General features: G+C 43.8%; 4 protein-coding genes across 4 annotated transcripts; 3 read left to right on the plus strand and 1 right to left on the minus strand.

Annotated features, from left to right (window-relative positions):
* Positions 1–50: 50 nt before the first annotated feature.
* On the plus strand, positions 51–11,722 carry adam9b (ADAM metallopeptidase domain 9b; the record flags this gene model as incomplete). The annotated part of the gene is made up of 19 exons (XM_080021258.1): positions 51–62; positions 2,225–2,301; positions 2,634–2,850; positions 2,969–3,031; positions 3,172–3,243; positions 3,339–3,508; positions 3,683–3,773; positions 4,110–4,240; positions 4,381–4,552; positions 4,645–4,734; positions 4,913–5,108; positions 5,347–5,455; positions 7,257–7,437; positions 7,987–8,073; positions 8,815–8,920; positions 10,626–10,767; positions 10,880–10,973; positions 11,223–11,260; positions 11,408–11,722. The coding sequence occupies 19 exons, from the start codon at positions 51–53 to the stop codon at positions 11,535–11,537; spliced, it is 2,178 nt and encodes a 725-aa protein (XP_079877384.1). The 3' UTR covers positions 11,538–11,722.
* Positions 11,723–12,470: 748 nt separating this feature from the next.
* pstk (phosphoseryl-tRNA kinase) lies at positions 12,471–15,702 on the plus strand. The gene is made up of 6 exons (XM_080021438.1): positions 12,471–12,709; positions 13,011–13,251; positions 13,348–13,546; positions 13,633–13,708; positions 13,792–13,885; positions 13,992–15,702. Exons 1-6 carry the CDS (start codon positions 12,503–12,505, stop codon positions 14,213–14,215), a joined length of 1,041 nt encoding a protein of 346 aa, XP_079877564.1. The 5' UTR covers positions 12,471–12,502; the 3' UTR covers positions 14,216–15,702.
* Positions 15,703–15,719: 17 nt separating this feature from the next.
* On the minus strand, positions 15,720–18,954 carry LOC307245769 (zinc finger protein Pegasus-like; the record flags this gene model as incomplete). Its single annotated transcript, XM_080021437.1, has 3 exons — positions 18,497–18,954; positions 17,728–17,922; positions 15,720–16,570 (listed from the first exon to the last, which is right to left on the minus strand). Exons 1-3 carry the CDS (start codon positions 18,702–18,704, stop codon positions 15,720–15,722), a joined length of 1,254 nt encoding a protein of 417 aa, XP_079877563.1. The 5' UTR covers positions 18,705–18,954.
* Positions 18,955–19,448: 494 nt separating this feature from the next.
* On the plus strand, positions 19,449–23,536 carry acadsb (acyl-CoA dehydrogenase short/branched chain). The gene is made up of 11 exons (XM_080021436.1): positions 19,449–19,543; positions 20,190–20,349; positions 20,457–20,557; positions 20,678–20,884; positions 21,099–21,269; positions 21,535–21,660; positions 21,754–21,846; positions 21,962–22,051; positions 22,168–22,305; positions 22,401–22,500; positions 22,947–23,536. Exons 1-11 carry the CDS (start codon positions 19,511–19,513, stop codon positions 23,021–23,023), a joined length of 1,296 nt encoding a protein of 431 aa, XP_079877562.1. The 5' UTR covers positions 19,449–19,510; the 3' UTR covers positions 23,024–23,536.
* The last annotated feature ends 896 nt before the right edge of the window (positions 23,537–24,432 follow it).

The raw sequence follows: 24,432 nt of genomic DNA on the forward strand, positions 1-24,432 counted from the left end.
GTAAGAAATCGAACTACTTTCCAGACACTTATGGGCTTAAAATCGACGACATGTTCGTGTTGGTGATTGTTTGTTTCAGCTGCAGCCGATCTAACGCTTGCCTACGTGAAGTAAGTACTTCCGGGTGTGGTGACGTCAAACATGTACGCGTTCAAGACAGTCACAGCTGCGCAACCCTGCGCATTCCTGCGTACACGATTGCGTATCGTTACGTTGATGATGATTATTAATTATTATTATTATTATTATTATTATTATTATTGTTGGTGTTGTTGTTGTTGTTTTTGTTATTATTGTTATTATTGTTATTATTATTATTATTATTATTATTATTATTATTGTTATTGTTATTATTATTATTATAGCGTCTTCAATGAAATTGTTGGAAAAATACAGTTTAATACATTGTTTAATTAGTTTAAATGGATAGATAGATAGATAGATAGATAGATAGATAGATAGATAGATAGATAGATAGATAGATAGATAAATAGATAGATAAATAGATAGATAAATAGATAGATAGATAGATAGATAAATAGATAGATAGATAGATAGATAGATAGATAGACAGATGCGTTTGCCTTAACGTCATCAGTGATCAGAAATCCACTTCAGCTATGTGCACCAACTACCTAAAACCTGTCCATCCAGTGCCTCCGCTCGCACCTCTCTCCACCTCACCTCCACACACACACACACACACACACACACAAATAACTGCTCCACCTGTTCCACAAGCCACGCCCACACCCATCCGACTCACCTGAGGAGCGCAGGGAGAGCAGAGCGACCCGAGATGCGGAGGCCATAGCGTGGAGGCGTCATGGTGACTGGATCTATTCTGCTTTCTTCGCTTTTCCTCTGCGCGCTCTGGGAAACGGACGGCGAAGGTGAGACGCGTCGTTGCGGTTGTAAAGAGTTGCTGGCGAGTGGTGTCTTCAGTCTCCCCGGAGTTGGTGGAACCTGTGTTTTTTTCACCGCACTTGGGGCCGGCGTCCGCCCGCTAATGTTTTATTTCCTTCCCGCCCCACATTCCCGGGGGAGGCTCCGTCTCCAGGCGCTTCCCTCTTATCCTGGTGAAACACTTCATTGGAGAGGGATCCAAAAAAAGAAAAATCAGTTTGCTTCATTATATGTCACCCCAAGTCATGTTATTGATCTATTATTTTTTTATCATAATTAAATTTTCATTAAAATAACTATGATTGAACGAGAAACTATTGTCTATAATAGCTTAACAATTTAATTTTAACACTATTAGGCCGTTTCTAAAGTACGTTTATCAGGTCTTAATTTCAGGATAAATATTTTGTCATTTCATTTGGGAAAAAAGAAATAGTCACGTTCTTCTGCAGTCGTAATATTAAGACCGTAATATTTGAGAGACAGTTTGTCGTAACGTCACTCTTAAAGCCTGTTTAGGAAAATTGTCTTAAAAACTATTACATGTAACTCTTTGTGTAACTCTTAAATCCAATACACACTGTATTGTCTGTCTGCAGGTATCAAACATGTCATTCGAGAGAGCCCATATCACAAGATATATGATATGATATCCTCCTGAATTAATTATTGAGGTTTTTATAATCCAAATAATAAGTGTTGAGAATTCAGTCTATCTACCCAAATCCACTCAGCTGTTTTTTTGATATATATATTTTTCTTCTCTCCAGAAATTTCAAATGGCCTCCGGTCCAAACTCTCCAAGTACACAGTGGTATATCCCCACGTCACCACTCGATGGACGAGGAGTGTTCACAGACCACCAGAGACAACAGAGGTCGCCTTTCCCTTCCCTTTTTTTTAAGTACTTTTTTCGAGGCATGAATCCCTTATTTCGAGCCTGCTCCTCCCCCAATTGAGACCTTGTTTCCTCTCATTTCAGAAAGACGAAAAGGAGTCAGTGTCCTATGCTCTTGAAATCAATAACAGGACACATCTCCTTCATCTCACCAGGAATAGGTACGATCGCTATCAATTAAAATATTGATTTTGTGCGAAAATGGCAGGCTTATAATAATTTTTTTTTTTTTTACTATTTTACTTTGGCAGGGGCTTTATATCCAAAAACTTTGTGCAACATTCTCACAACCTAAATGGTGACCACGACTCGACGCATCCAAGACCTCACGTAAGGCAAACGGATAAAAGGCGGGAGGAGCGTTAATTGAGTAGGTCAGGATTGCGAGGGATTATAAGTCAGATTTAACTGTTTTTCCAGGTGCACTGCTATTACCACGGCCTGGTGGAAGGATACGAAAACTCTCTGGTGATGCTCAGCACCTGCTCCGGCCTCAGGTCGTACCCCCCTACCCCCCTTCTTGATTTACTTTGCTCTGCTTCGAATGTTTTTGTGGACGTGGAATGGACCCCGTGCCGTGTGACACCTTGGCTGTAACCTGACTACCGCCAGAGTCGCTTTGTGCTTTTTGTTTCGTCGTCGGGGGAAAAATTTTAATCACATCCTGGTCTGTATGCAAGTTCCTGCTCGACGGGTAAAACGCGTCAACCCGTGCGCTTCGATCTTCCATGAGTTAAAATTAGGTTCGGAAAGAATGAAAGTGCTCCCCAAATGAGTCCATCATCATCATCATCATCATCATCATCTAATTGAATATTTATTTCTTCAGGGGCGTGATCCTCCTCGGCAACAGCAGTTACGGACTGGAGCCGGTCCCCCGCTCCCCGACCCGCGAGCATCTCCTGTACCTTCTGAAGGACGTGGAGGCGGGGGCGTCGGTCTGCGGCGTGGCCGACGACCCGTCGACACGACGACGACGACAACAACAACAACAACAACAGCATTCGACCTTTGACCCCGGCCACACACTGACCTCACACCTGCGGGTTTGGAATCCTCCTTTGTCGACATTAGGTCGTCGCTTATGATGTGGATTTGTGTCGGACTGTTGGTTTTAGTTATTCATTTCCCATGCATTTTTATGTATTTTTATTTTTTCTCCAGAGGAAGCGAAATTTACCCCAAACCAGTTATGTGGAACTGGTCTTGGTTGTGGATAATCTCAGGGTAGGTCCAGATAACACTTCCCGTAAGATCATTCCCCCCGACAAGTTCGGCGCCCAAGATATCAACCTGTATCATAATCATAATCTTCCCTGATCAGTAATGATTTTAATTTTTTTTATTTTATTTGTTTATGATCACAGTACAAATTTAAGAAGGAGAACGAGACGGCCGTGCGAGAAGAGATGGTGGAAATGGCCAATCTTCTGGATGGGGTGAGAGTTCGAGAATGACACGTCCATCGAATGACGGCCACGCTGGGAGCAGCCGCCTCATGTCTCAACCCCGTCGTGCCCCTCTCGTCCCACAGTATTACAAGCAGCTTAATATCCGTGTGGTGCTGGTGGGCCTGGAGATTTTCAAGAGTGGCAATCCTTTCGACGTGGAAGGCTCTGCCGGAGAGGCGTTGAAGAATTTTGTGGAGTGGAGGAAGGCGCGTCTGTTACCGCGGCTCAGGCACGACGTCGGCCAGCTCATCGTGTAGGTCCGGCCCCGTGCCTCGCCCCGCCCGCGTTATTCATAGTGACCGAAGAGGAGGAAGTTGTCGTGTGACGCTGTTTGGAGAAGTCACGTGATGTTTGTCCTTTTAATGGCTACTTCAAGTTTTATTTTTAATTTTTTAGTTATTATTATTATTGTTTTTTTATTCCTCAGAGGTCTGCCCAACCCATATGGGGGCAACGTTCTGGGTATGGCTTTCGTGGGCACCATCTGCTCCGCGGCCAGCTCCGGTGGAATCACCGTGGTGAGTGCTGCCGCCTTTTATTTTAACTTCTGGCACCGACCAGTGTTTGGGTGACGTGGCCTTTTTGAAATTGATGCCGTCTACATTATTGACGACGTGCCCCGTTGAAGGGCTCTGGTGTGAGGGCGGTTTATTTTCACACCCGGTGCAATAACACGGGAGGCCAAACAAAACCCAGTGAGTACGATTTGATAGGTTGGTTCCTTCTCTTGTGTCATTTAGATTTTATCCCTCATGGGATTTGCGTTTACAAAAAAGTTAGTTTATAGGGCAAGGTCTTTGAATAATATCAGCACAGAGATGGTGAGGTATTAATGTGGTGGTTGTGTTTGACAGTTCAGTGGAAACGAACTGGCCTATGCTTCCACCGTGGTGGCCCATGAGATGGGACATAACCTGGGCATGTCCCACGACGCGCCCCAGTGCACATGTAATGGAGGGAGCTGTATCATGGCAGCCAGTGCCAGGTAAAGAAGATACAATTTAAAAAATAATAATAATAATAATAATAAAATAAACTCCAGTATTCAACACACCACCGTGTAGGCGTTCAAATTGCCTACAGGAGGCCCCGTATTTGAAGTTTGTTTGCCCTGTGACCCTGCAGCGGCTCCACCAACTTCAGCACCTGTAGCGGGGACGACTTTGAGCAGCTGGTGCGCCGTGGACGCGGCCTGTGTCTGAAAAACCCGCCGTCTCTGTCCGACATCGTGGGCATCATTCAATGCGGCAACGGCTTGCTGGAGGACGGCGAGCAGTGCGACTGTGGCACACCAGAGGTACGCCCCAAAATGATTCACCCCCCCCCCCCCCCCATATAAAACTTACAGCACGATTGTTTTGTTTTGTTTTTTTTGTCGCTGTCTCGCAGGAATGCAAAGACAAGTGCTGCAATGCCGCCACGTGCAGATTCAGTCCCGGCGCGACTTGCGCTCAGGGCAGCTGCTGCAGAAACTGTCGGGTGTGTGTTTATTTTTTTTTTTTTTGGGGGGTTTTTTTCTTTCGACTTCAGGTGCAGGTTGTACTGCTTAACGCCGCCTGGGTGGAAAGAGCAAATACTCCTTTCACAAACAATGTGCGCGTCTATCACCATGCAATTAGTTCTGTTGCCATCTGCTTTGCCGCCTGTTTGGCTTCAGATCATTGTCGCCGGAACGCCGTGCAGAGCGTCTGACGACACCTGTGACCTTCCCGAATACTGCGACGGCAGGGGCGCCTTCTGTCCCGAGGACTTCTACATTATGGATGGCTTGCCCTGCGAGAACAATGCCGCGTACTGTTATGAGGGCCACTGCCAGACGTACGAGGCTCAGTGCAAGCGTCTCTTTCAGCCAGGTACGGCAAAACACTGTTCACTTTCAGATTTTTGTCGCCATGAAATGCGAACAGACAAATCTGCTGCCGTTTGCCCCTGAGCCAAATGACTGCTAGGTTTCCACAGGAACAATACATTTGACGCCATAAATTATACTATATATACTTACAGGTCTTTTTTTGTACGTATAACCTATATATTTAACACACATTGATAATTATATTTTATGTTACACGTCAATATTTATTTATTGAGCAGGTGCAACAAAGGCTGATGATATTTGTTACCGGCACGCCAATACCATGGGGGACAAGTACGGAAACTGTGGGTTTTCCAAAGAAGGGAAATATATCAAATGCAGTGTAGAGTAAGTATTCATCTTTTTGGTTGTTTTGGGGTTTTTTTTTCCTCAGATAATGAAAACACAAGTATTATGATTATGGGTTTGTAAGGACACCCTGCACGACTGATAAAGTACTTTAGTTACTTTAGTTCAAATGCTTTAAAAAAATAAAATAAAAATAAAAACACTTTTTTTTTTTTTTTTTTTTTTTTTAATATCTATAAAGGTCCACATTGCCTTTCGTTTCCAAGACTTGCTATCATCGAGTTATTGCGCTGATATGTACTGATTCCGAAACGGCATCCTGGTATGCTATTTAGCAGGCCAGATTAGTGTCTAGTATCTCCGAAAACAATAGTATGCGAAAAGTACCAGGAAGAAATACTGTCATAACAACAGACCTGCCAACCTGCACGCATTTTCCTGTGCCAACCATGCAATTATTGGTCAAAAGAAGCAGGTACCAAATGCCAACTGAAACTACAAAAAGTTTAAATAATTTACATTATCGTACATTTATTCAGCACTGAAACTACGTCCCTCAGATTGGACCAGATGCTACGACCTTGTGCTTCTGGTTCCGTGACCCCTCCCTCACCTCTCACTCATTCAAGATCCACTGATACGCAGCACGGCGGTGCTTAAATACTTTATTATCCACCGAGGCGTAACGCTGTATTTGCTGAGGTAAAATGGGAAGCGGGGGAGTAATAACCAAACACAAATATGTGACACCGATGTTAACATGTAAAACACGAGAAATGCGCCGGTCAAATTTAGACGCCCGATACCGTGCTCACGTACTCGTAAAAATGCTCTGATACTCAAGCCTGATACCAATGTGACGTAGTTGACGCTCAAAAGAGAGCAGAAGAAAATGTCGGCTGTTTGGAAGTACTAGTAAGAGCTAAAAAAAATAGAATACTAGACCAATTATTTATTCATCGCCTGACAATATTTGAACCTTGTGCAAACTGCGTTTCTGTCACTACAGTGGAGCGTCTGCTCTGGTTGTTCTGGTACATGAGCTCCCTCCGTGATGAACGGTTCGACTCTTTTTTTTGAGACTGTTCTTCGTGAGTCACTCGGTAAAACGAGTCGTTGGATTTGATTCAGTTGTTTTAATGCACGGTGAGCGTAGGAGGACTTCCAGTGAACCAGAGTGAGAAGAGTCGGCCGTGTGTGTGTGTGTGTGTGTGTGTGTGTGTGTGTGTGTGTGTGTGTGTGTGTGTGTGTGTGTGTGTGTGTGTGTGTGTGTGTGTGTGTGTGTGTGTGTGTGTGTGTGTGTGTGTGTGTGTGTGCGCACTGAAACAGACTTTCAAGTTTGAACTGGACATTTCCATGTTAGTTATAACGTTGTGTCCCACTACAACTCAGTGAGAGTTACAGGTTGCATTACACTGAAACTTGGTGACAGTTCTATTTTTATTGGAACTCCGTGACCGTTCCGTGTTCTATCATTGCTCCGTCGTGAATAATAAACACAACGGCGTCAGAATCAGCAATCTCACTATTGTGGTAGCTGAAAATTGCAGCGGTAGTCAGTACGGTATGTGCAGCTGCCCTGTCATGTTAGCGTGATCAGATCACACAAAGAATTTGCCATTGACGTACAGCAGTTCAAGGTTGGCAGATCTGTAATAATAGAATGTTAACAATTGTTGTTTTTGTTTTTTGTTTTTTGCGGTGGGGGGGGGTTACATTGGAAGATGGTACCAACATGTATGTAGAATGCCATTCTGGATCCAGTAAAAAGTTTCCCCAATTTTTTTCGGGAATGCTATGCTTAGACTCTTCTAACTATGACTCCTAACCGCCACTGCAGAAATTCCATGTGTGGGAAGGTGCAGTGCACCAACCTGGACGCCAACAAACCCCCGCCCGGCTCCCAAATAACCATTCAGATAATCGACGGACTCAAGTGCGTGAACGCCGACTTCAACCTGGGCAGCGACGTCCTGGATCCCGCCTACGTCAACCCCGGCAGCCCCTGTGCGGAGGGAAAGGTGCGGCTCATTGAAATATATATATACGCCCTCCGACACAGGGCCGCTTAACGCAGGAAGTGACTTTTTATTTTATTTATTGATTTTTTTCTCCCCATCATCATTCTACTTTAAAAAGTTAACAGCTGACGACTGCATCCCGGTTTAACGTCACTATTGTTTATTGCAAACGCCTCAAAGCTCCCGCAGGATTGTTGAAGAAGCCTTTTTCGGGAGGAAGCTCGGTCTAATCATGATCGTCAGCAGTGTTTAGGACACACAATGGAAATTTGATGATCCGAATGTGTGCAGCAAACAAAAAGAGAGCACCGTGTGAATAGGATTCTCGTTGAATAATGTCGTTTTTCTTGTACGGCAGCATGCTCGTGGTGGGTGGTTAGACGGCCTTGAGTGTTCCTTTGACCAGATAAACTGGGTTTTAAAAGAGCCCGGTCTGTCAGAGCTGTTTCACATTTTACCCGGTGCTGTTCTTCTTCTCTGAACTTTAAAATCGCTCAGTTTTTTATTTTTTATTTTTCCAATATTTTTTTATTTTTTATTTTTTTGCAGACCTGCCTGGACTTTAAGTGCGTCAACGCCTCGGGTCTCCTCGCCAAGTTGGACTGCGATGCCCAGAGAACCTGTAATGGCCGTGGGGTAGGCCATGAATCTCTAATTCCACCCCCAGGGAGAAAGAGTCATCTTAGCGAAGATGATGATGATGATGCACTGAATTGATTTGCCTTTCATTGTTAAACGATCTTGAAGTTGTCAATGCAAATGATTTAAAATGGTTCAAACAATGCACTAACACTACACAGACATTATGGGGCGGTTTCGCGGACACAGGTTCGGCCTAATCTTGGACTAACTCACACTTTTAATCTGGACCAACTGAAATGGCCTATCTGTCCTGGTTTACGATAGTCTTCAGATTTGCCTCGGTTTAGAAAATGAGATTTCTAGAAGGAAGATTAGAGCTCATCTAGGTCTCACCGAAGGTTTTAAATAACATTTTTTTTGGATGAAAGGCTGTGGGCCTACAGAGCGACCTCGGCAACAGAGAACATGGAGGATCTGGACTAAGACCAGACAGAAGGAGCTGACTAGTCCTCCATCACCTACGTCTACAACTTATTCAAATTGAACTAAGCGACGTCCCAGAAAGGCATTTTATAATCCCGGATGAATTCAAGCAGGATGATCGAAATCCTGATTTAGATCAAACCCCTGTCTGCGAAACAGCCCCATATACTGTATTTAAAAACATGGCGGCTCTGGGTGCCGACACAGGAAGGCTTTGGTGTAGAGGAGTATTTTCGGGGCTGTTTTCAAAGAACCCTGAGACCGTTTGTGTTCTTATGCCTCGTCTTTGAAGCAGTTTTTGGTTGTTCCTAGGTGTGTAACGACCAGGGACACTGCCACTGTGATAACGGATGGGCGCCACCCAACTGTGCCAAGTCAGGGAGAGGGGGCAGCGTGGACAGCGGTCCTGCTCAGAAAGGTAGGTTGCTTGCTTGGTAGGTTGCTTGCTTGGTAGGTTGCCTGCTTGCTTGCTTGGTAGGTTGGTTGCTTGCTTGCTTGGTAGGTTGGTTGCTTGCTTGCTTGGTAGGTTTGTTGCTTGGTAGGTTGTTTGCTTGCTTGCTTGCTTGGTAGGTCGGTTGCCTGCTTGCTTGGTAGGTTTGTTGCTTGGTAGGTTGTTTGCTTGCTTGCTTGCTTGGTAGGTTGGTTGCTTGCTTGCTTGCTTGGTAGGTTGGTTGCTTGCTTGCTTGGTAGCTTGGTTGCTTGCTTGATAGGTTGCTTGGTAGGTTGGTTGCTTGCTTGATAGGTTGCTTGGTAGGTTGGTTGCTTGCTTGCTTGGTAGGTTGGTTGCTTGCTTGGTAGGTTGGTTGCTTGCTTGCTTGGTAGGTTGGTTGCTTGCTTGCTTGCTTGGTAGGTTGATTGCTTGCTTGCTTGGTAGGTTGGTTGCTTGCCTGCTTGGTAGGTTGATTGGTTGCTTGCTTGCTTGGTAGGTTGCCTGCCTGCTTGTTGCTTGGTTGCTTGCTTGCTTGGTAGGTTGCTTGCTTGCTTGGTAGGTTGGTTGCTTGCTTGCTAGGTTGGTAGGTTGCTTGCTTGCTAGGTTGGTAGGTTGCTTGGTAGGTTGCTTGCTTGCTTGCTTGGTAGGTAGGTAGGTAGGTTGCTTGCTTGCTTGCTTGGTAGGTTGCTTGCTTGCTTGCTTGGTAGGTTGCTTGCTTGCTTGCTTGGTAGGTAGGTAGGTTGCTTGCTTGGTAGGTAGGTTGCTTGCTTGCTTGGTAGGTAGGTAGGTTGCTTGCTTGCTTGGTAGGTAGGTAGGTAGGTTGCTTGCTTGCTTGCTTGCTTGCTTGGTAGGTAGGTTGCTTGCTTGGTAGGTAGGTTGCTTGCTTGCTTGGGAGGTAGGTAGGTAGGTTGCTTGCTTGCTTGGTAGGTAGGTAGGTAGGTAGGTTGCTTGCTTGCTTGGTAGGTAGGTAGGTAGGTTGGTTGCTTGCTTGCTAGGTAGGTTGCTTGCTTGCTTGCTAGGTAGGTTGCTTGCTTGCTTGCTAGGTAGGTAGGTAGGTTGCTTGCTTGCTTGCTTGCTAGGTAGGTTGCTTGGTAGGTTGCTTGCTTGCTTGCTTGCTAGGTTGCTTGCTTGCTAGGTTGCTCGCTTGGTAGGTTGCTCGCTTGGTAGGTTGCTCGCTTGCTTGGTAGGTTGCTCGCTTGCTTGCTTGGTAGGTTGCTCGCTTGCTTGGTAGGTTGCTTGCTCGCTTGCTTGCTTGGTAGGTTGCTCGCTTGCTTGCTTGCTTGCTTGCTCGCTTGCTCGCTTGCTCGCTTGCTTGCTCGGTCGGTCGCTTGCTTGCTTGCTTGCTCGGTCGGTCGCTTGCTTGCTTGCTTGCTCGGTCGGTCGCTTGCTTGCTTGCTTGCTCGGTAGGTTGCTCGCTTGCTTGCTTGGTAGGTTGCTCGCTTGCTTGGTAGGTAGGTTGCTTGCTTGCTAGGTAGGTAGGTTGCTTGGTAGGTTGCTCGGTAGGTTGCTCGCTTGCTTGCTCGGTAGGTTGCTCGCTTAGTTTCTTGGTCAGTTGTTTGGTTGGTTGCTTGCTTGCTTGGTCGGTTGGCTGGTTGGTTGCTCTTTAGACATTTTGTTTATTATGGGGCGGTGCGACGGTTTGCAGGCTGCCGATGTGCGTTCTCTACCTAACCGGTGAACCTTGCCCTCTCAGACCACTCCCTCAGGAACGGCCTGATGATCTTCTTCCTCTTGGTCGTCCCCGTCGTGGTCGTCGTGATTCTGTCACTGCTCTATTTCTTCAAGAGGAGTTCCCTGCAGAAATGCTGCAAAGGAAGCCGTGCCAGCAATTACAGGTCACTTTTAAATACCTATGAACACTTGTCAGATTTGTACATTGATTCCTTACATTTTAACTTTTTTTAAGCGTCTTTATATCTATCTCCCCGTCTCTTTAAATACACTCAGGTCACGTAATGAACAAGATGGTCAAGCGAACGGCCAAACAGATGTCAATATCGGGCCGAGTCTGTCCGTCCGGCCGCCAGTTCCTTCTGCTAAGGTAAAATGAATGAATTCATTCATTCATTCATTTTCCTTATTGGTCAATCCACTCAGTTGTTTACATTTTAATCAGGATTACCCATCACCTTTCATTCTCACCAGAAAGGAGAACATTAATCATGTTTGGAAAGTACTGTCAATCACATACAAACGTATAGAGTGCCCTAATACAAACCAGACTGTGTCATTTTTGAGTCGTATCTGTGTAATAATATTTTTTTTGTCATTGTTACTTCACAACTTTCAGGAAGAAAATCCACCAGATGCGTTTGCTTCAGTTCCTGGGTATGAATTGATTTTAACAGTGTCCTGTTTTTAATCCAAACTGCTTTTCACATCAACACAAAAACTTATCTCTGTTCGTTCTCACGCTCTGCCTTTTTATTTCCGGTTCGTCGCCCCCCCTCCCCCTCCCCCACATGATCTCCTCAGATTCAGGTACGGAGAACTGGATTATTGGAATACAGCGTCAAACTCCCCTGTTGCTGCTGCTCCTGTTGCAGCCCCGCAGCAGGGCCCCGGCGTTCCCAAACCAATCCAACCCAAGCAACTGCCCAATTGAGTTTGTGTGCTTCCTATATTTTATTATTTGCTTGAAATGTATTACTGAATGTATGTATGATATTTTGAAATCCCCATGGTAATAATGTGTTCACTTTAAGATGTTGTCGGCACCTTTATAAGGTAAGCCTGCTGCTACATAACCAGTTTCTTTAAGTTAATAAAAATAAATCAATTAAAAAAAAATCCCATTTATATCACTCTTATAATATTGTTAATATATATCTTTAATGTGTTTATTTTCACAAGTTGGTTAGAACATGAAAAACAGCATTTTACTGCTGTTACATTTTGACAGTTTTAAATATGTTTGTCAAGCACATATTTCATAATAAAAGTCTTGAGTATACAGTAGCTTGTGTCGTGGATCTCTCCATATGTCCCATTTATAAACGATCTTGACCACACCATGTTTTGGCATCTGTACAAGAAAATACATACAGCGAGCATCTAAGCGCTCCTTTACCACATGTACGGTGTGATAGTGTTGTCTGTACTGTCAGAATTAACGATTAATTAGAAAGTAAATTCATGCATTGAAAGCTTGGTTACAAATCAATAGCTCCACATTTAAAAAAAATATATTGTTAGTCAGAATCATTTTAGTAATTTATTGTGTGTGTGTGTGTGTGTGTGTGTGTGTGTGTGTCATTTTCTTTTTTCTAATTAGTTAAAATAGAACCAACATACATTAGTTGTGGTACGGAATTATTCATACGAAAGAAAAAAGTACTATTTTACTATTTTTTATTTTACTATATAAGTAGAATACCCTGTTATGTTAAATGATGTTAAATAGCCAGTAGTACCCAACATGGCGGTCAGGTGGCGCCGGTGCACCAAGGGCCGCTTTAGCCACCGCTTCAACCTGGCGCCGAAACGGAAGAGACACGGAAGTGACGTTTGTTGTCGTTTCAGTCAGGCCGGGGTCCGGGGTCCGGGACGCGGAAGGGCTCTGGATACTCAATGGACGCCGACGGCCCCGCTCCTCCGTGCGTGTGCGTGCTGTGCGGCTTACCCGCAGCGGGGAAGTCCACCCTGGCGCGGTCGGTGTGCGGAGTGTCCGCGGAGCGCGGCTGGAGGTGCGCGGTGCTCCCCTACGACGAGCTTATCCCCGAGGGAGCCTTCCACGCCAAAGTGGCTCGGGACGGTTGTCGAGATGAGCAAGAAGCGGTAAGAAAAGAAAATCAAAATAAATAAAAAGCCTAACCCCTAAAAATTGTCTTCGAAAAAATTCTTAATTAAATGGGGGGAAATAAAGATCTTGTGGAAAAATTCTTAATAATAATAAAAAGTGTGTGTATGTATATATATATAAAGGTTTAAAATGTATACATACACTGTGTGTACTTAGATATGTATGTGTAACTATACTACTCAAGGAAGTAAATGAGGAAATTAATGATGCTGTGTGTGTGTGTGTATATTTTTTTTATTTATTATACAGTATATATATATTTTTTGCCCTTTCTAGCAAACTGAATGGAAGTCGCACAGACAAGCACTGCTCCAGTGCCTGGACCAGGCCCTGACCGGGGCGAAGCCTGGTGTTGTGGGGGAGCCACCCACACCCGCCATGATGGACCATGAGGCTTGGAGACGATGCACAGACAGTTTGTCCCTGGGCGGTGACACGTCCCCGCTGCTCATCGTACTGGACGACAACTTCTACTATCCAAGCATGCGGCATGAAGTGTACCAGCTTGCAAGAAAGCGTAAGCGGCCACTGTTGGGAAGGCCGGGGTGTTTCTTGTTTCTTAATGCTCTTGTCTTTGTCTGTTATTGACCCGTGTGTCCGCCCTTCAATGTAGATTCTCTGGGCTTCTGCCAGGTTTACTTGAAGTGCCCCGTAGAGTCGTGCGTCAGCAGAAACCAAAGAAGATCGCGGCCTTTACCCACCAGTGTGATATTGGAGATGTCAAAGCGTTTGGAGCCTCCGAACCCTCAGAGGAACTCCTGGGAGAAAAACAGCATCACACTCAACTCTGATTGCTTGTCTGAAATGGACATGTAAGGTACAAGGGACATCCTTAACATTGGGCTGCTGGGGTTGAACCTTTTCTACCTAATTGGTGGTTTATTTCTGTTCTGTTTAGCAAGAGCTTATTGGAGTTCATATCTTCTGCGTTGAGCAACCCCTTGATTCAAGTAGAGGACAACACAGAACAAAAGGTACGTGAATCAAGTCAATAGTTTTGTGGCACAGCTACAGGGGGTATCCTAACTATATTATTTCAATTTCCTATGCTCTGCAGGAGGCTGACCGCCTAAAATGTGCTGTCAGTGTGGTCCACCAGGCTGATCAGGTCTGTCGGCGCCTGGTCTCAGAGGCCATGAAGACTGCCAGAGGTCAGTCATGAGCGGAAATATCTTGTATTTTTCTCTACTCATTGTAAACAATGCTGTCAGAATCCTAGCACAAGAACTAAAAATCACCATGCTTCCCTGGGTCTAGAAAATCAGGTTCCCCCCGAGCAAATGAGGTTTCTGGCAAGTGAGATGAACGAATCCAAAACCAAGTTTCTTCACCACCTGCGGACGCAATACCTCCAGGAACTGCCCGTCATCCGGGGAGAGGACATTGATGTGCACCATGTGGTGAAAACAGCGACGGACGCTTTTGAAAAAGACATAAAAGAAATCTTGTTTGAAACGCTCAGAAATGGACACTCGAGATAATAAACAGGAAGCAGACATTTGGTTTTCTTATGTTGAAACCAGCTGTAAATGTTTAATTTACACAAATGTAGATTTATTACATGAATAAATAGTTGGTGCATTATATTGATGCCGATATAATTCATGTAAAATATTAATGGCTAAAGAAGACGTTCTTTCCGTTGGTATCCAGTGTGGCATTGAGTGACCTTTAAAGTTGATTTTGTGGTGTGAATCAAATATAAGTAATGATGCAAATACTGTACCTCAGACAACGATTTGTTAATAAAATGTCACTTTACGATCAGCGATACCAAATACATAAATCCCATTCTAACATGTAAACAGTTAAATCAGTGTTAAATTGTTCAAGATGATGAAGCCTACCATCCGTCATAATACATCACTAAATTCATTACCATCATTTGTGAGTAAATGTGACAAGTACAAAATAAATTAATACAAGTATGCAAGCGCAACAAACAGATCAATGCTACAACGCTGCTAACCACATTTAATTTCAATTTAAAGTGCACAAATTAATAGAGTACAAATTAAAATAAGGCTACTTATGCTACTTTGTGTATGAGGTATGAATTAAAGTCAACCAAAAGTATGATTGCAATCACTAATACACACAGACTACAGGATTTTGATCAGATTGGTCGGCAATTTTGTTGTTCAATAAGCCCCTTTCACACATGGAACCCGCAATATTGTTGGGTTTTAGATTTTCAGATTTAAGGATAGTTTTATTCAACCTAGGCCTCCATTAAAATATCTCTTCCCATCAATTTCAACTACACCACCTCACCGAACACCTTGTTATTGAGAAACTTACCTCTGCTGCAGCTCCTCACTGTTTAAATGCAGCCAAATGGGACAAACTGTTCAGGCTTCAAGACACATTAAATCTCCTTTTTGAAAACCTGAAGATCACAATAATGTCAGTCTTTATAGATTATACCAGAAAGCAAATGATTTTCAAACCCTGCATTTGATCAGGACTTTGAGTTTTATTCTGTTTTGCACTTCCACAAATCATCGGTTATGGCTACATCTGCACTAGCGTAAGAGACTAGAAATAGAAAGTTGCGGCACTTCCTACTGGCAACCTGCTGTAGCCCATTTTAAGCTTTGGATGTATTGTGGCAGTTGCAAAAGGAAATTCTAAATTAAATGTGATATTACTGAACATTTCTGGATAAATATGCATGTGTTAAAGAGGCTTCAGACAGCTGGAAGACTTTTTTTTTTTTTTTTTTAATAGCACATCCGTATATTTTAGAAGAACTTCTACCACTTATAACCAATGTGTCATAGTGGAAACTTTGATGCCTTCTTGAAGAATTTTGGTGTGGTGTGGCAATCCTAAGAAATGTGGACAGTATGATACAACTTAGAAAGCAGCAGAATAGTCAAAATCTGAAAGGGTCTTTAAAAACCCCCTAAAGTAAAAAAACATGAGTTAAAAAAAAATAAAAATAAAAACTCACTGCAATGATCTGTTCTGTCCTCAAGGAAATCACTTTTTGAGATGGCCTCGTGCAAAGTGGCACGCAAAGTCGTACTTATCCCTGCATATGCAACCGCAGATGTTACACTGGAACGGATGTTCATATCCGTGGCAGCCCATGTGAATGGTGTACAGTATGTTATCCGAGAACTGAATGTCACAGTGCTGGCACTTATGAGACAGAAGTTGGTCTTGTGTGGTGGAGGCGGGGGCCGCTTCGTCGCTGTGCACCGAGGGACAGGGGTCCTTCAGGGGCATCGTCTGCACTCCATTTGTAGACAAAGCCACCGGCGGGCCCGAGGCCTGCTGCACGAGGATGGGCTTCTCGTCCTCGCTGGACAGCCTGTCTGGAGAGCCGGGACTCTGGGGGTGAGGAGGCAGGTTGGCCAACTGGCCAGCCAGTGCAGACAGCTGATCCAGGGGGTTGTCGACTGTCAAACCGTTGGCACTTCTGATGCTGCTATCCCTCTCGTGCACCTTGGCGCTGTTCTTGTATTCGTTGTTATTCAAGTGGTGGTGCAGGTCACGAGACAAGTCACTCAGGTGGTCTGGCTTTGGCGGCACCATTGAAGGAGGGCTCAGGTTGAGGAGGAGCCGCCTGCCGAAGCCCAGCGAGCTTGTCCTCTTCTGCAGGACACTGAGCATCCTCTTGTTGGAGAACGGAGAGCGCACTCCCCTCACAGGCAGCAGTTTGTGGCGCCGGCGGCGGTGGTGCGAGAGGTTGCTGCGGTCGCTGCACCGGAAGGCACAGAGGTCACACTTGTATGGTTTCTCCCCTGTGTGGGAGCGCATGTGGGCTTCCAAGTGGCGCTCGTAAGCGGAGGCGAAGGGGCACAGCTGGCAACGATGTGGCTTTTCTCCTGCACAGAAGGGGAAGTGGGTAAAACAGTTAGGCTCCATTAACACTCACTTGCATGTGAACGGTCTGAAAGGTTTTCCAGTAATTCAAGCTGAAGTTCCAAGCCTCAAGTTCCCAGTGTGGGTTTGAAACAAATTTCAACGGTAAATCACAATAAGCCATTCCATAAAGGTGCAGTGTGTAGAATTTGATGCCATCTAGCTGTGAGTTTGCACATCGCAACCACCTGAATACCCCTCTGCATGGCGGTCCAATGTGGCGGCCGCCATGGAAGAGACAGTGGGCACGAAACTCGCGAAATTCCCTCTCTCTCGCTCTCTCTCTCGAGCCAATGTTTGGTCTGTCCGTTCTGGGCTACTGTAGAAGAAATTTGGCGATATAACATGGCAGCCTCCGTGAAGTGTACCCACTCCCATGTAGATAAAAACGGTAACGAAAAACAAAGATTATAATTTTCATGGGATTATACACTAATTAAAACATACTTGTGAATATTTTATTCCACTTTTGCCAAGTCCATTCTGTAAATTCTACACACTGCACCTTTAAAGGATCATTGTTGGTCAATTTTGTATGTGTTATGTGGGTCATTGTCCCGTGTAAAATAGTATTAAAAGTGTATTAATAGACAAGAAATTACCCTTTCAGTCGTATTTACTTTTCGTTTCCCCCCCCATTACTGTTCTTAGATCAATACATACGATTCCCATTTCAGTTTGTATGAAATCTTGCTGCTGTAATATTCAATTTCTGTTCCTCTGGATAAGCTGAAGAGTTGGCCATTGGTCATAGTAATATATGGTTCTATATTTCATACAGCTCTATAGCAGCCTGCCTTGCAGTCCACCAGGCCAAGTATCACTCCACTGACACATCTGTTACATATTACACTCAATCAGATATACAACTTCAGTTACATCTGATTTATTGCACTGCCATATGGCATCGTGTCATGTATGTACTTAAGTTCGAGTTTATTGTCATACACAGTACAATGAACTACTTGACTTCACCAGGGGAAGCCATGTTGTACATTCCACAACATCACGAGTGAGTAGAAAATAAGCATAGACATCAAAACATCTATTCTTCCAAGGAAATTATGAGCTCTATTCAAACGTATTTGATCAAACTGACTGTATGGAAATGGGGGGTTACCTGTGTGGATTCGTATGTGCTCTATCAGACGGGCCATGCCCTTGTTGGCATAATTGCAGTAGCTACACTTGTACTTTCCATCCAAGGTCCTTTCCAAACCATCCATCTGTAGTTCTGCTCCATCCTCAAGTGCCAGGCTCACCTCCACAGACGGTGGGTCCGCACCACGGTACTCACCGACATTACCTGAGGTAACTGAAGACAGAGATCATTGTTCGCAGGGTGTCTGCAGGGATCACAATGTGATTTAAGGCTAATTTGAACAAACTATGAGACTGAATTTTGGACAAATCACCTCCGATATTCAGTCAAGTATTGCAGGTAAGAATAAAGGACTGCACTGTATACCTAGCAGTATTTATTGTTACACTAATGTTGTTGTTACACTAATCTCTGTCGCAATGTAGCTTGAATGTTATTCTCCCTTGTAAGTCGCTTTGGATAAAAGAGTCTGCTAAATGACTAAATGTAAATGTAATGTATATGGTAGAGGAAGGAGGATGAAGGAAAGGAAAGAAGAACTTGATAATTAAGTGGATTCTTTTTCTTAGGCTTAGGCTTTTGGGATACGGTTTACATCAGACACGTTGACACTGAAGCAGATGAACGTCACTATTTTGGAAATAAAAAAAAATAGAACAAATATATGATACATATAAATCAGATAAAACATTTCATATTGAAATGAAGAGATCCTAATTCATTTTCAAGACGATTTGGCTCAAGTTATATATAAATGTGCGTGTCGCTGCCATATGTGTCGAATTACCTGCGTGAAAGGAATCATCCGGGTCCTTTTCTCCACACACCGAGCCCGAAATCATGTTTACATGCTGGGTTTGTTGTGTCAGGTATTCTTGGAATTCCTTCACAAAATCCACAGGCTCGGACTTTATATTTTCCATTTTCAACTTCTTGGTCAGGGATCCCACGATGTCAAGCCAAAAATCGAAGACCGTGAGCGTGAAAAGCACCATCCATCGGCAAGCGGGTATACAATGATAGCATTTTAACGTCGCCCAGATAGCTCGCTCCTCACAGGCGACGGCGTTTGAACGAGCTTTCTCTCTCTCCTCCTCCTCTTTAACGTCGCGAATTCAACCCCCCGCTGCTTTGTGTCGCGGCGGAGGTTGATATCCAATGTCAGCGGCCCGTATTTCGTTGGGAAAGCGGTACAACACGGTCGCCGACCCGCCGCGCCTCGGCCAACGGACGGAGCTAAAACGGTCCTCGTTCCGCTCTCACGCTCACGGCAGGCGCAAGTGCTTCCGGTTCGCGCTGCTGCGTTCACGCGGCGTGGGAAAGATGGGCGCCGCGGCCTCCGCCTTCGCTCGCTGCAGAGATGGCAGGGTAGTTTATTAGTCTGTACAAAATAAATAAGTGATATAAACGTAATGAAATAAATTAATACTAATATATATATATATATATATATATATTTGTATTGTAATGTATTGTACATACATAACAACATACATACATACATACATACATACATACATACATACATACATACATGCATACATACATACATACATGCATACATACATACATGCATACATACATTCATACATACATACATACATACATACATACATACATACGACGTAATATAATGTCTTATTTATTAATTTAATACTACTTTATAACATTATTGTAAAATTATTTTCAACAGCATTCACATTGCTCGGTCCTGAATCGGACTTGGAATTTCGACATGACTCGAACGCAGCACACTCTGCTCAACCTGACGGAAAGGGCTCGCGTGTAAACACGGGGCAACATGGCGGCCTCCCTTGTGCGCGTTCTTTCGAAGGTGAGGGTAACGTGTGGGTTGAGCGTACACGTCGCTTCAGAGAGAGTGTCGCGATGTGTAAGAGCTGCTCCTCCCCTGTAGCATGAGTTGCCGCCGAAGGATCTCCGGTAATGCGCGATATCACGCTGGCAGAGCGGCGACGTTACCTTGGAGCGCTTTCAGGACTCGTTTCTTGCCAGCGCGTAGTATCGCAACGTGTACAGAACGTGTGACGGAACGTGTATCGTCACCTGACGCTACTCAAGATGAGGATACGAATTTCAAGCATCCAGCTACATTTTATAAACAGTCACCACAAGTTTAGTCACCAATATAAGCCATTCATCCCTTAACTCATTCACTCTACCCACTAACCAAGGTTATACTGTTCCTCAAGGTTCAAGGTTTTTTTATTTGTCACATACATATACATACTTTCATACATATATGCAGGTATGTATATGTATGTGACAAATATGTCACATACATATGTGTATTACTTTTCATTATTTGTTTTTATCATTATTATTTATTCCATGTGCTTTTAATGTAAGGTGTCTTACTGCTTTAGGAAAAGCGTTACATGAATAAAATGTATTACTCTTCTTATTATTCATGTTGTTGTTTTTTTTTGCTTTGGCTGAGCTGTTATTGTGACATTGTTCAGGCTGGCAGGCAGATCCCTCGGCCCTTGGCTGGGAGACGATGTGCGGTTCGGAGCGGAGCCACCAGATCTGCACCGGGCGTGGCCTCACAGCAGCTCTCTGGCCTTTCCCACCCTCCTCTCCAGAGCTATTCAGAGGAAGAGTCCATGATGAGGGACGCAGGTGAGACAAAGCCAACGCAACAAACGTGATACTTTTTTACGTTACTGTTCACAAGTGCGACGATTTGTTTTTGACTCTCGACGCCCTTTGTCCTGATCGCCAAACAGTGAGAAAGTACGCACAAGAGCGCATCGCCCCATTTGTTGCCAAGATGGATGAGAGCTCCGTCATGGACGAGGAAGTTATAAAATCCCTTTTTGAACAGGGTGTACGTTTATTCCTTTTTGTAGTTTTGGTACAAGCAGATTGTACGTTGGAAGAATTCCGGCGTTTTGTTTCGTACAACAAAAAAAAAAACATACTTCTGTGTTCATTTAAACATTCACAGCTGATGGGAATAGAGATCGATCCAGAATACGGCGGCACCGGCTCGACGTTCTTCTCCTCCATTCTGGTGATTGAGGAGCTGGCTAAGGTGGACCCCTCGGTGGCCGTGTTATGCGACATCCAGAACACTCTCATCAACACGCTGATCACCAACCTGGGAACCCCAGAACAGAAGGAAAAGTATCTCAGCCAGCTGTCCACTGACACGGTGGGTAATGTTGTGTAACTATTTAACATTTGTTTTAAGTTTTGTCTTCATTACAATATGAAACGAGATAGTGGCAATAATTTGTGTCAAAACAGTTTCAGGACAGTCTATCTTACTTTTCAGACAGATCTCTTGATTCCACACCATATTTCCTTTTAAAATGTAATTTTATTATTTCTCCTAATCCATTTTATGTTGATTTTGTGTCAATTAGGTGGGTAGCTTCTGCCTCTCGGAGGTGGAGTCGGGCAGCGATGCCTTTGCGTTGAAGACCCGTGCTGAAAAGCACAAAGACTATTACGTTATCAATGGATCCAAGATGTGGATCAGCAGTGCAGAGCATGCCGGCGTGTTCCTGGTGATGGCCAACGTGGATCCTTCGGCTGTGAGTCTTACTTTTGTCAAACTCAGAATCTTTTTTAAAAATGTATGAAATATTCCTGTACTTTTTAACTTTTTTTTTTTTTTCCCTCCCAAAAGAGACAATCTGTTCGCTGGGTCGTAGTTTCAAGCAATGAGATCAACGATAATGCTTCTGATGCTGTGTCCTAAATACTTCAAGTTGTCCCTGTCAAGTGTCAAACAGGTGAATGTGTGTCTCTTAAGTTTTAACAATTCAATCCCTCTTCCTTTTTTTTTTTTTCTCACAGGGATACAGAGGCATCACTTGTTTTATTGTTGACGGCGGCACCGAGGGACTGGAGATTTGCAAGAAGGAAAACAAGCTGGGCTTGCGTGCATCCTCCACCTGCCCGCTCAACTTTGACAATGTCAAGGTGCAGTGGACTACATAAGCCTTGTGTTGTCTGTTGTTGATGTAAAACCGAAGCATAGCGAGACGACTGACACGCTGATGCGCTCTGTTTTAGGTCCCAGAGAAAAACATATTGGGCAAGGAGGGCCATGGTTACAAGTATGCCATCGGGATGTTGAACGAGGGGAGAATTGGAATTGCCGCTCAGGTAAACCAATGAGACACCATCCCAGATTGTGTCTTTTGCCCCTTAAAAAAACGAATAAACATTTTAGCGACTCAAATAATTCCGACAGCAAGCCAACGTTCTCTCTCTGACTCAGATGCTGGGACTGGCGCAGGGTTGCTTTGACCACACTGTTCCGTACACCAGACAGAGGGTGCAGTTTGGAAAGCGGATCTTTGACTTTCAGGTTAGGAAAAAGCAAAAAAAAATTAAATCAAATAAAACATGACCTGTCCTTTGTCAGTGTGTGGCCCTTGTGAATTTTAAATCAGTCTGCATATTTTTTTATGGTGTTTATTTTAGGGCCTGCAGCACCAAATAGCCCACGTGGCGACACAAATCGAAGCCGCCCGCCTGCTGACCTACAACGCAGCGCGTCTGAAGGAGGCTGGGCGGCCCTTCGTCAAGGAGGCCTGCATGGCCAAGTACTTTGCTTCAGAGGTGACCTGCTATGGCTGCAATGTAGTAATTACTTTTTTATTTATATTAGCGTTTCTTATGTGTATTTACAATATATGTGGTTCTGTCCCGCGCAGGTTGCAACTCTGACCACGTCCAAGTGCATTGAGTGGATGGGAGGGGTGGGCTTCACAAAGGACTACCCCATAGAGAAATACTACAGGGACTGCAAAATCGGTGAGCGTGGGTAGACAAACGTCACCCTGTACTTTCCCGGTGTTGCAATAATTCAGAGCAATGGCAATTAGGACGTAGGCTAAAGGGATGCTGCCTGTCAAAGAAATAGGGCACAAGTCGTGAAGCGGGTAGACGTCAGATCGGTTGCTGCTGTTTTGGACGAACAGGGGGCGTCGCAGACTCAAAGGTCTGTGTCTATCCAGGAGGCTGCGTAATCCGACCCCAAAGGAATTCCCCGCGTCCGAGTGCCGGTGTCGTCGGCGTAGTGCGTATCCGAGGACGGCAGAACGCCGTCGTACTTCCATCGGTTTCGTAGCTCGTTCATGGCCGCTCTCATTTCATGTCTGAAAGTCTCCGTGTTTACGAATCGAAAGATGTGTTTTTAATTTGTGCTTTTGCAATCCAGCGCCGCCTTCTGAGGTGTGTGTGTTTGTCTGTTTGTGTAGGTACCATTTACGAGGGCACAACAAACATCCAGCTATCCACCATGGCCAAGTACATCGACAAGGAGTACGACTACTGACCTGAGCCCGCTGGAAACTGAAGGCGTTTGACTCCGTGCGACACTCTCTTGACTCCATCTCTTCAAGTGGGGTTGAGGCTGTGACAGTCATTGTTGTAGATCAACTCCTGCTTTACTTTTTAAAGATGCCGTTTAAGATATCGGGGCCTGGACACCACAACGAAAATGTCACCGACGCAGAGACACACTTCAGAAAAAAGAAGAATTTTGTGGAATATCTCCATTTGGCTTAATAATAAGTCTGTGCCTTTAAAATTTGTGTGACTATAGTTTGTTGTTTTTCACGCCTTTGTCGTAGAGTGTGATCTCCTTTTGTTTACTTTCCTTTCGTCACACAGTTGTAAGGTGACAGCTCATCTAAATATAACCTAACACCAGTATGAATATTATAAAGTACTTTGTTGTAAATATTTGAATAGGAAGAAGATCCAACATTATCACTAAAGTGATTGCTTGTAAAATGCAAATTACCTTCAGAATAGGTGCCCATGTTAATAAATGACGTGTTGTGCAGATGGCATCTTGTTTCTTTTTTGAGGTTGGTGTTGCACCTATGATCAGACCAAATGTTGTCACTAGGTGGCAGCATTCTCTTGTTGGTTGTCACGTTGAGATTTACAGGGTTTACATGCTCCAATCCTCGCGATATAGTGTTTCCTTGGGCGTTTTTAATCCTGAGTAGATTTTTGAAAAATTTATTTAGACCTGATTCGAATACATTGATTCGAATAGATTTTTGTGCAAGTAGGATTTACCCATGGATCTTTGGATTTTTGTGTGGTGTTAATTCAAAGGTGTTCAAAAACCACCGATCAGAAAATGTAATCAAGGAAGACCACAAGAATTAGTTGACCCGAGGACACAAGATACAAATGATAAGTGTTTGTGTGTGTGTGTGTGTATATATATATATATATATATATATATATATACACACACATACATACATACATACATACATACATACATACACACACACACGGAGCCCATTCCCTAAATTGGAATATTTGACAAATGAAAGAACAACCTTAAATAAATCTCAAAAATGCTTTATTGTATTAGGCTATACCAGCTTAACAGTGATGCAGTTTCAAATATCTGTTCAATATGATAATACTACAATTGCTACAATTAAGATATATATACATTTATATATTTCTTTATATCCACGCTAAAAATAATACAAGCATTATATGAGGGGGAAATAAATGTAGTAAGATTATGTAATAATGGTAATAAGATCGTATAAACAGTATCTGTGTTCAAGGATACCTGCACAAGAGTTTTATGATGATAAATGTCCAAATTATATCTATTTAAACTGAAAACAACATAGTAATTCATTGAGAGCCTTCATTACATAGCAGGCATATTTAATTATTAAAAATAGAAGGCCCAGTCATAATGGT

Source organism: Zeus faber (genome assembly GCF_960531495.2).
Source record: "Zeus faber genome assembly, chromosome: 20".
Lineage (NCBI taxonomy): Eukaryota > Metazoa > Chordata > Actinopteri > Zeiformes > Zeidae > Zeus > Zeus faber.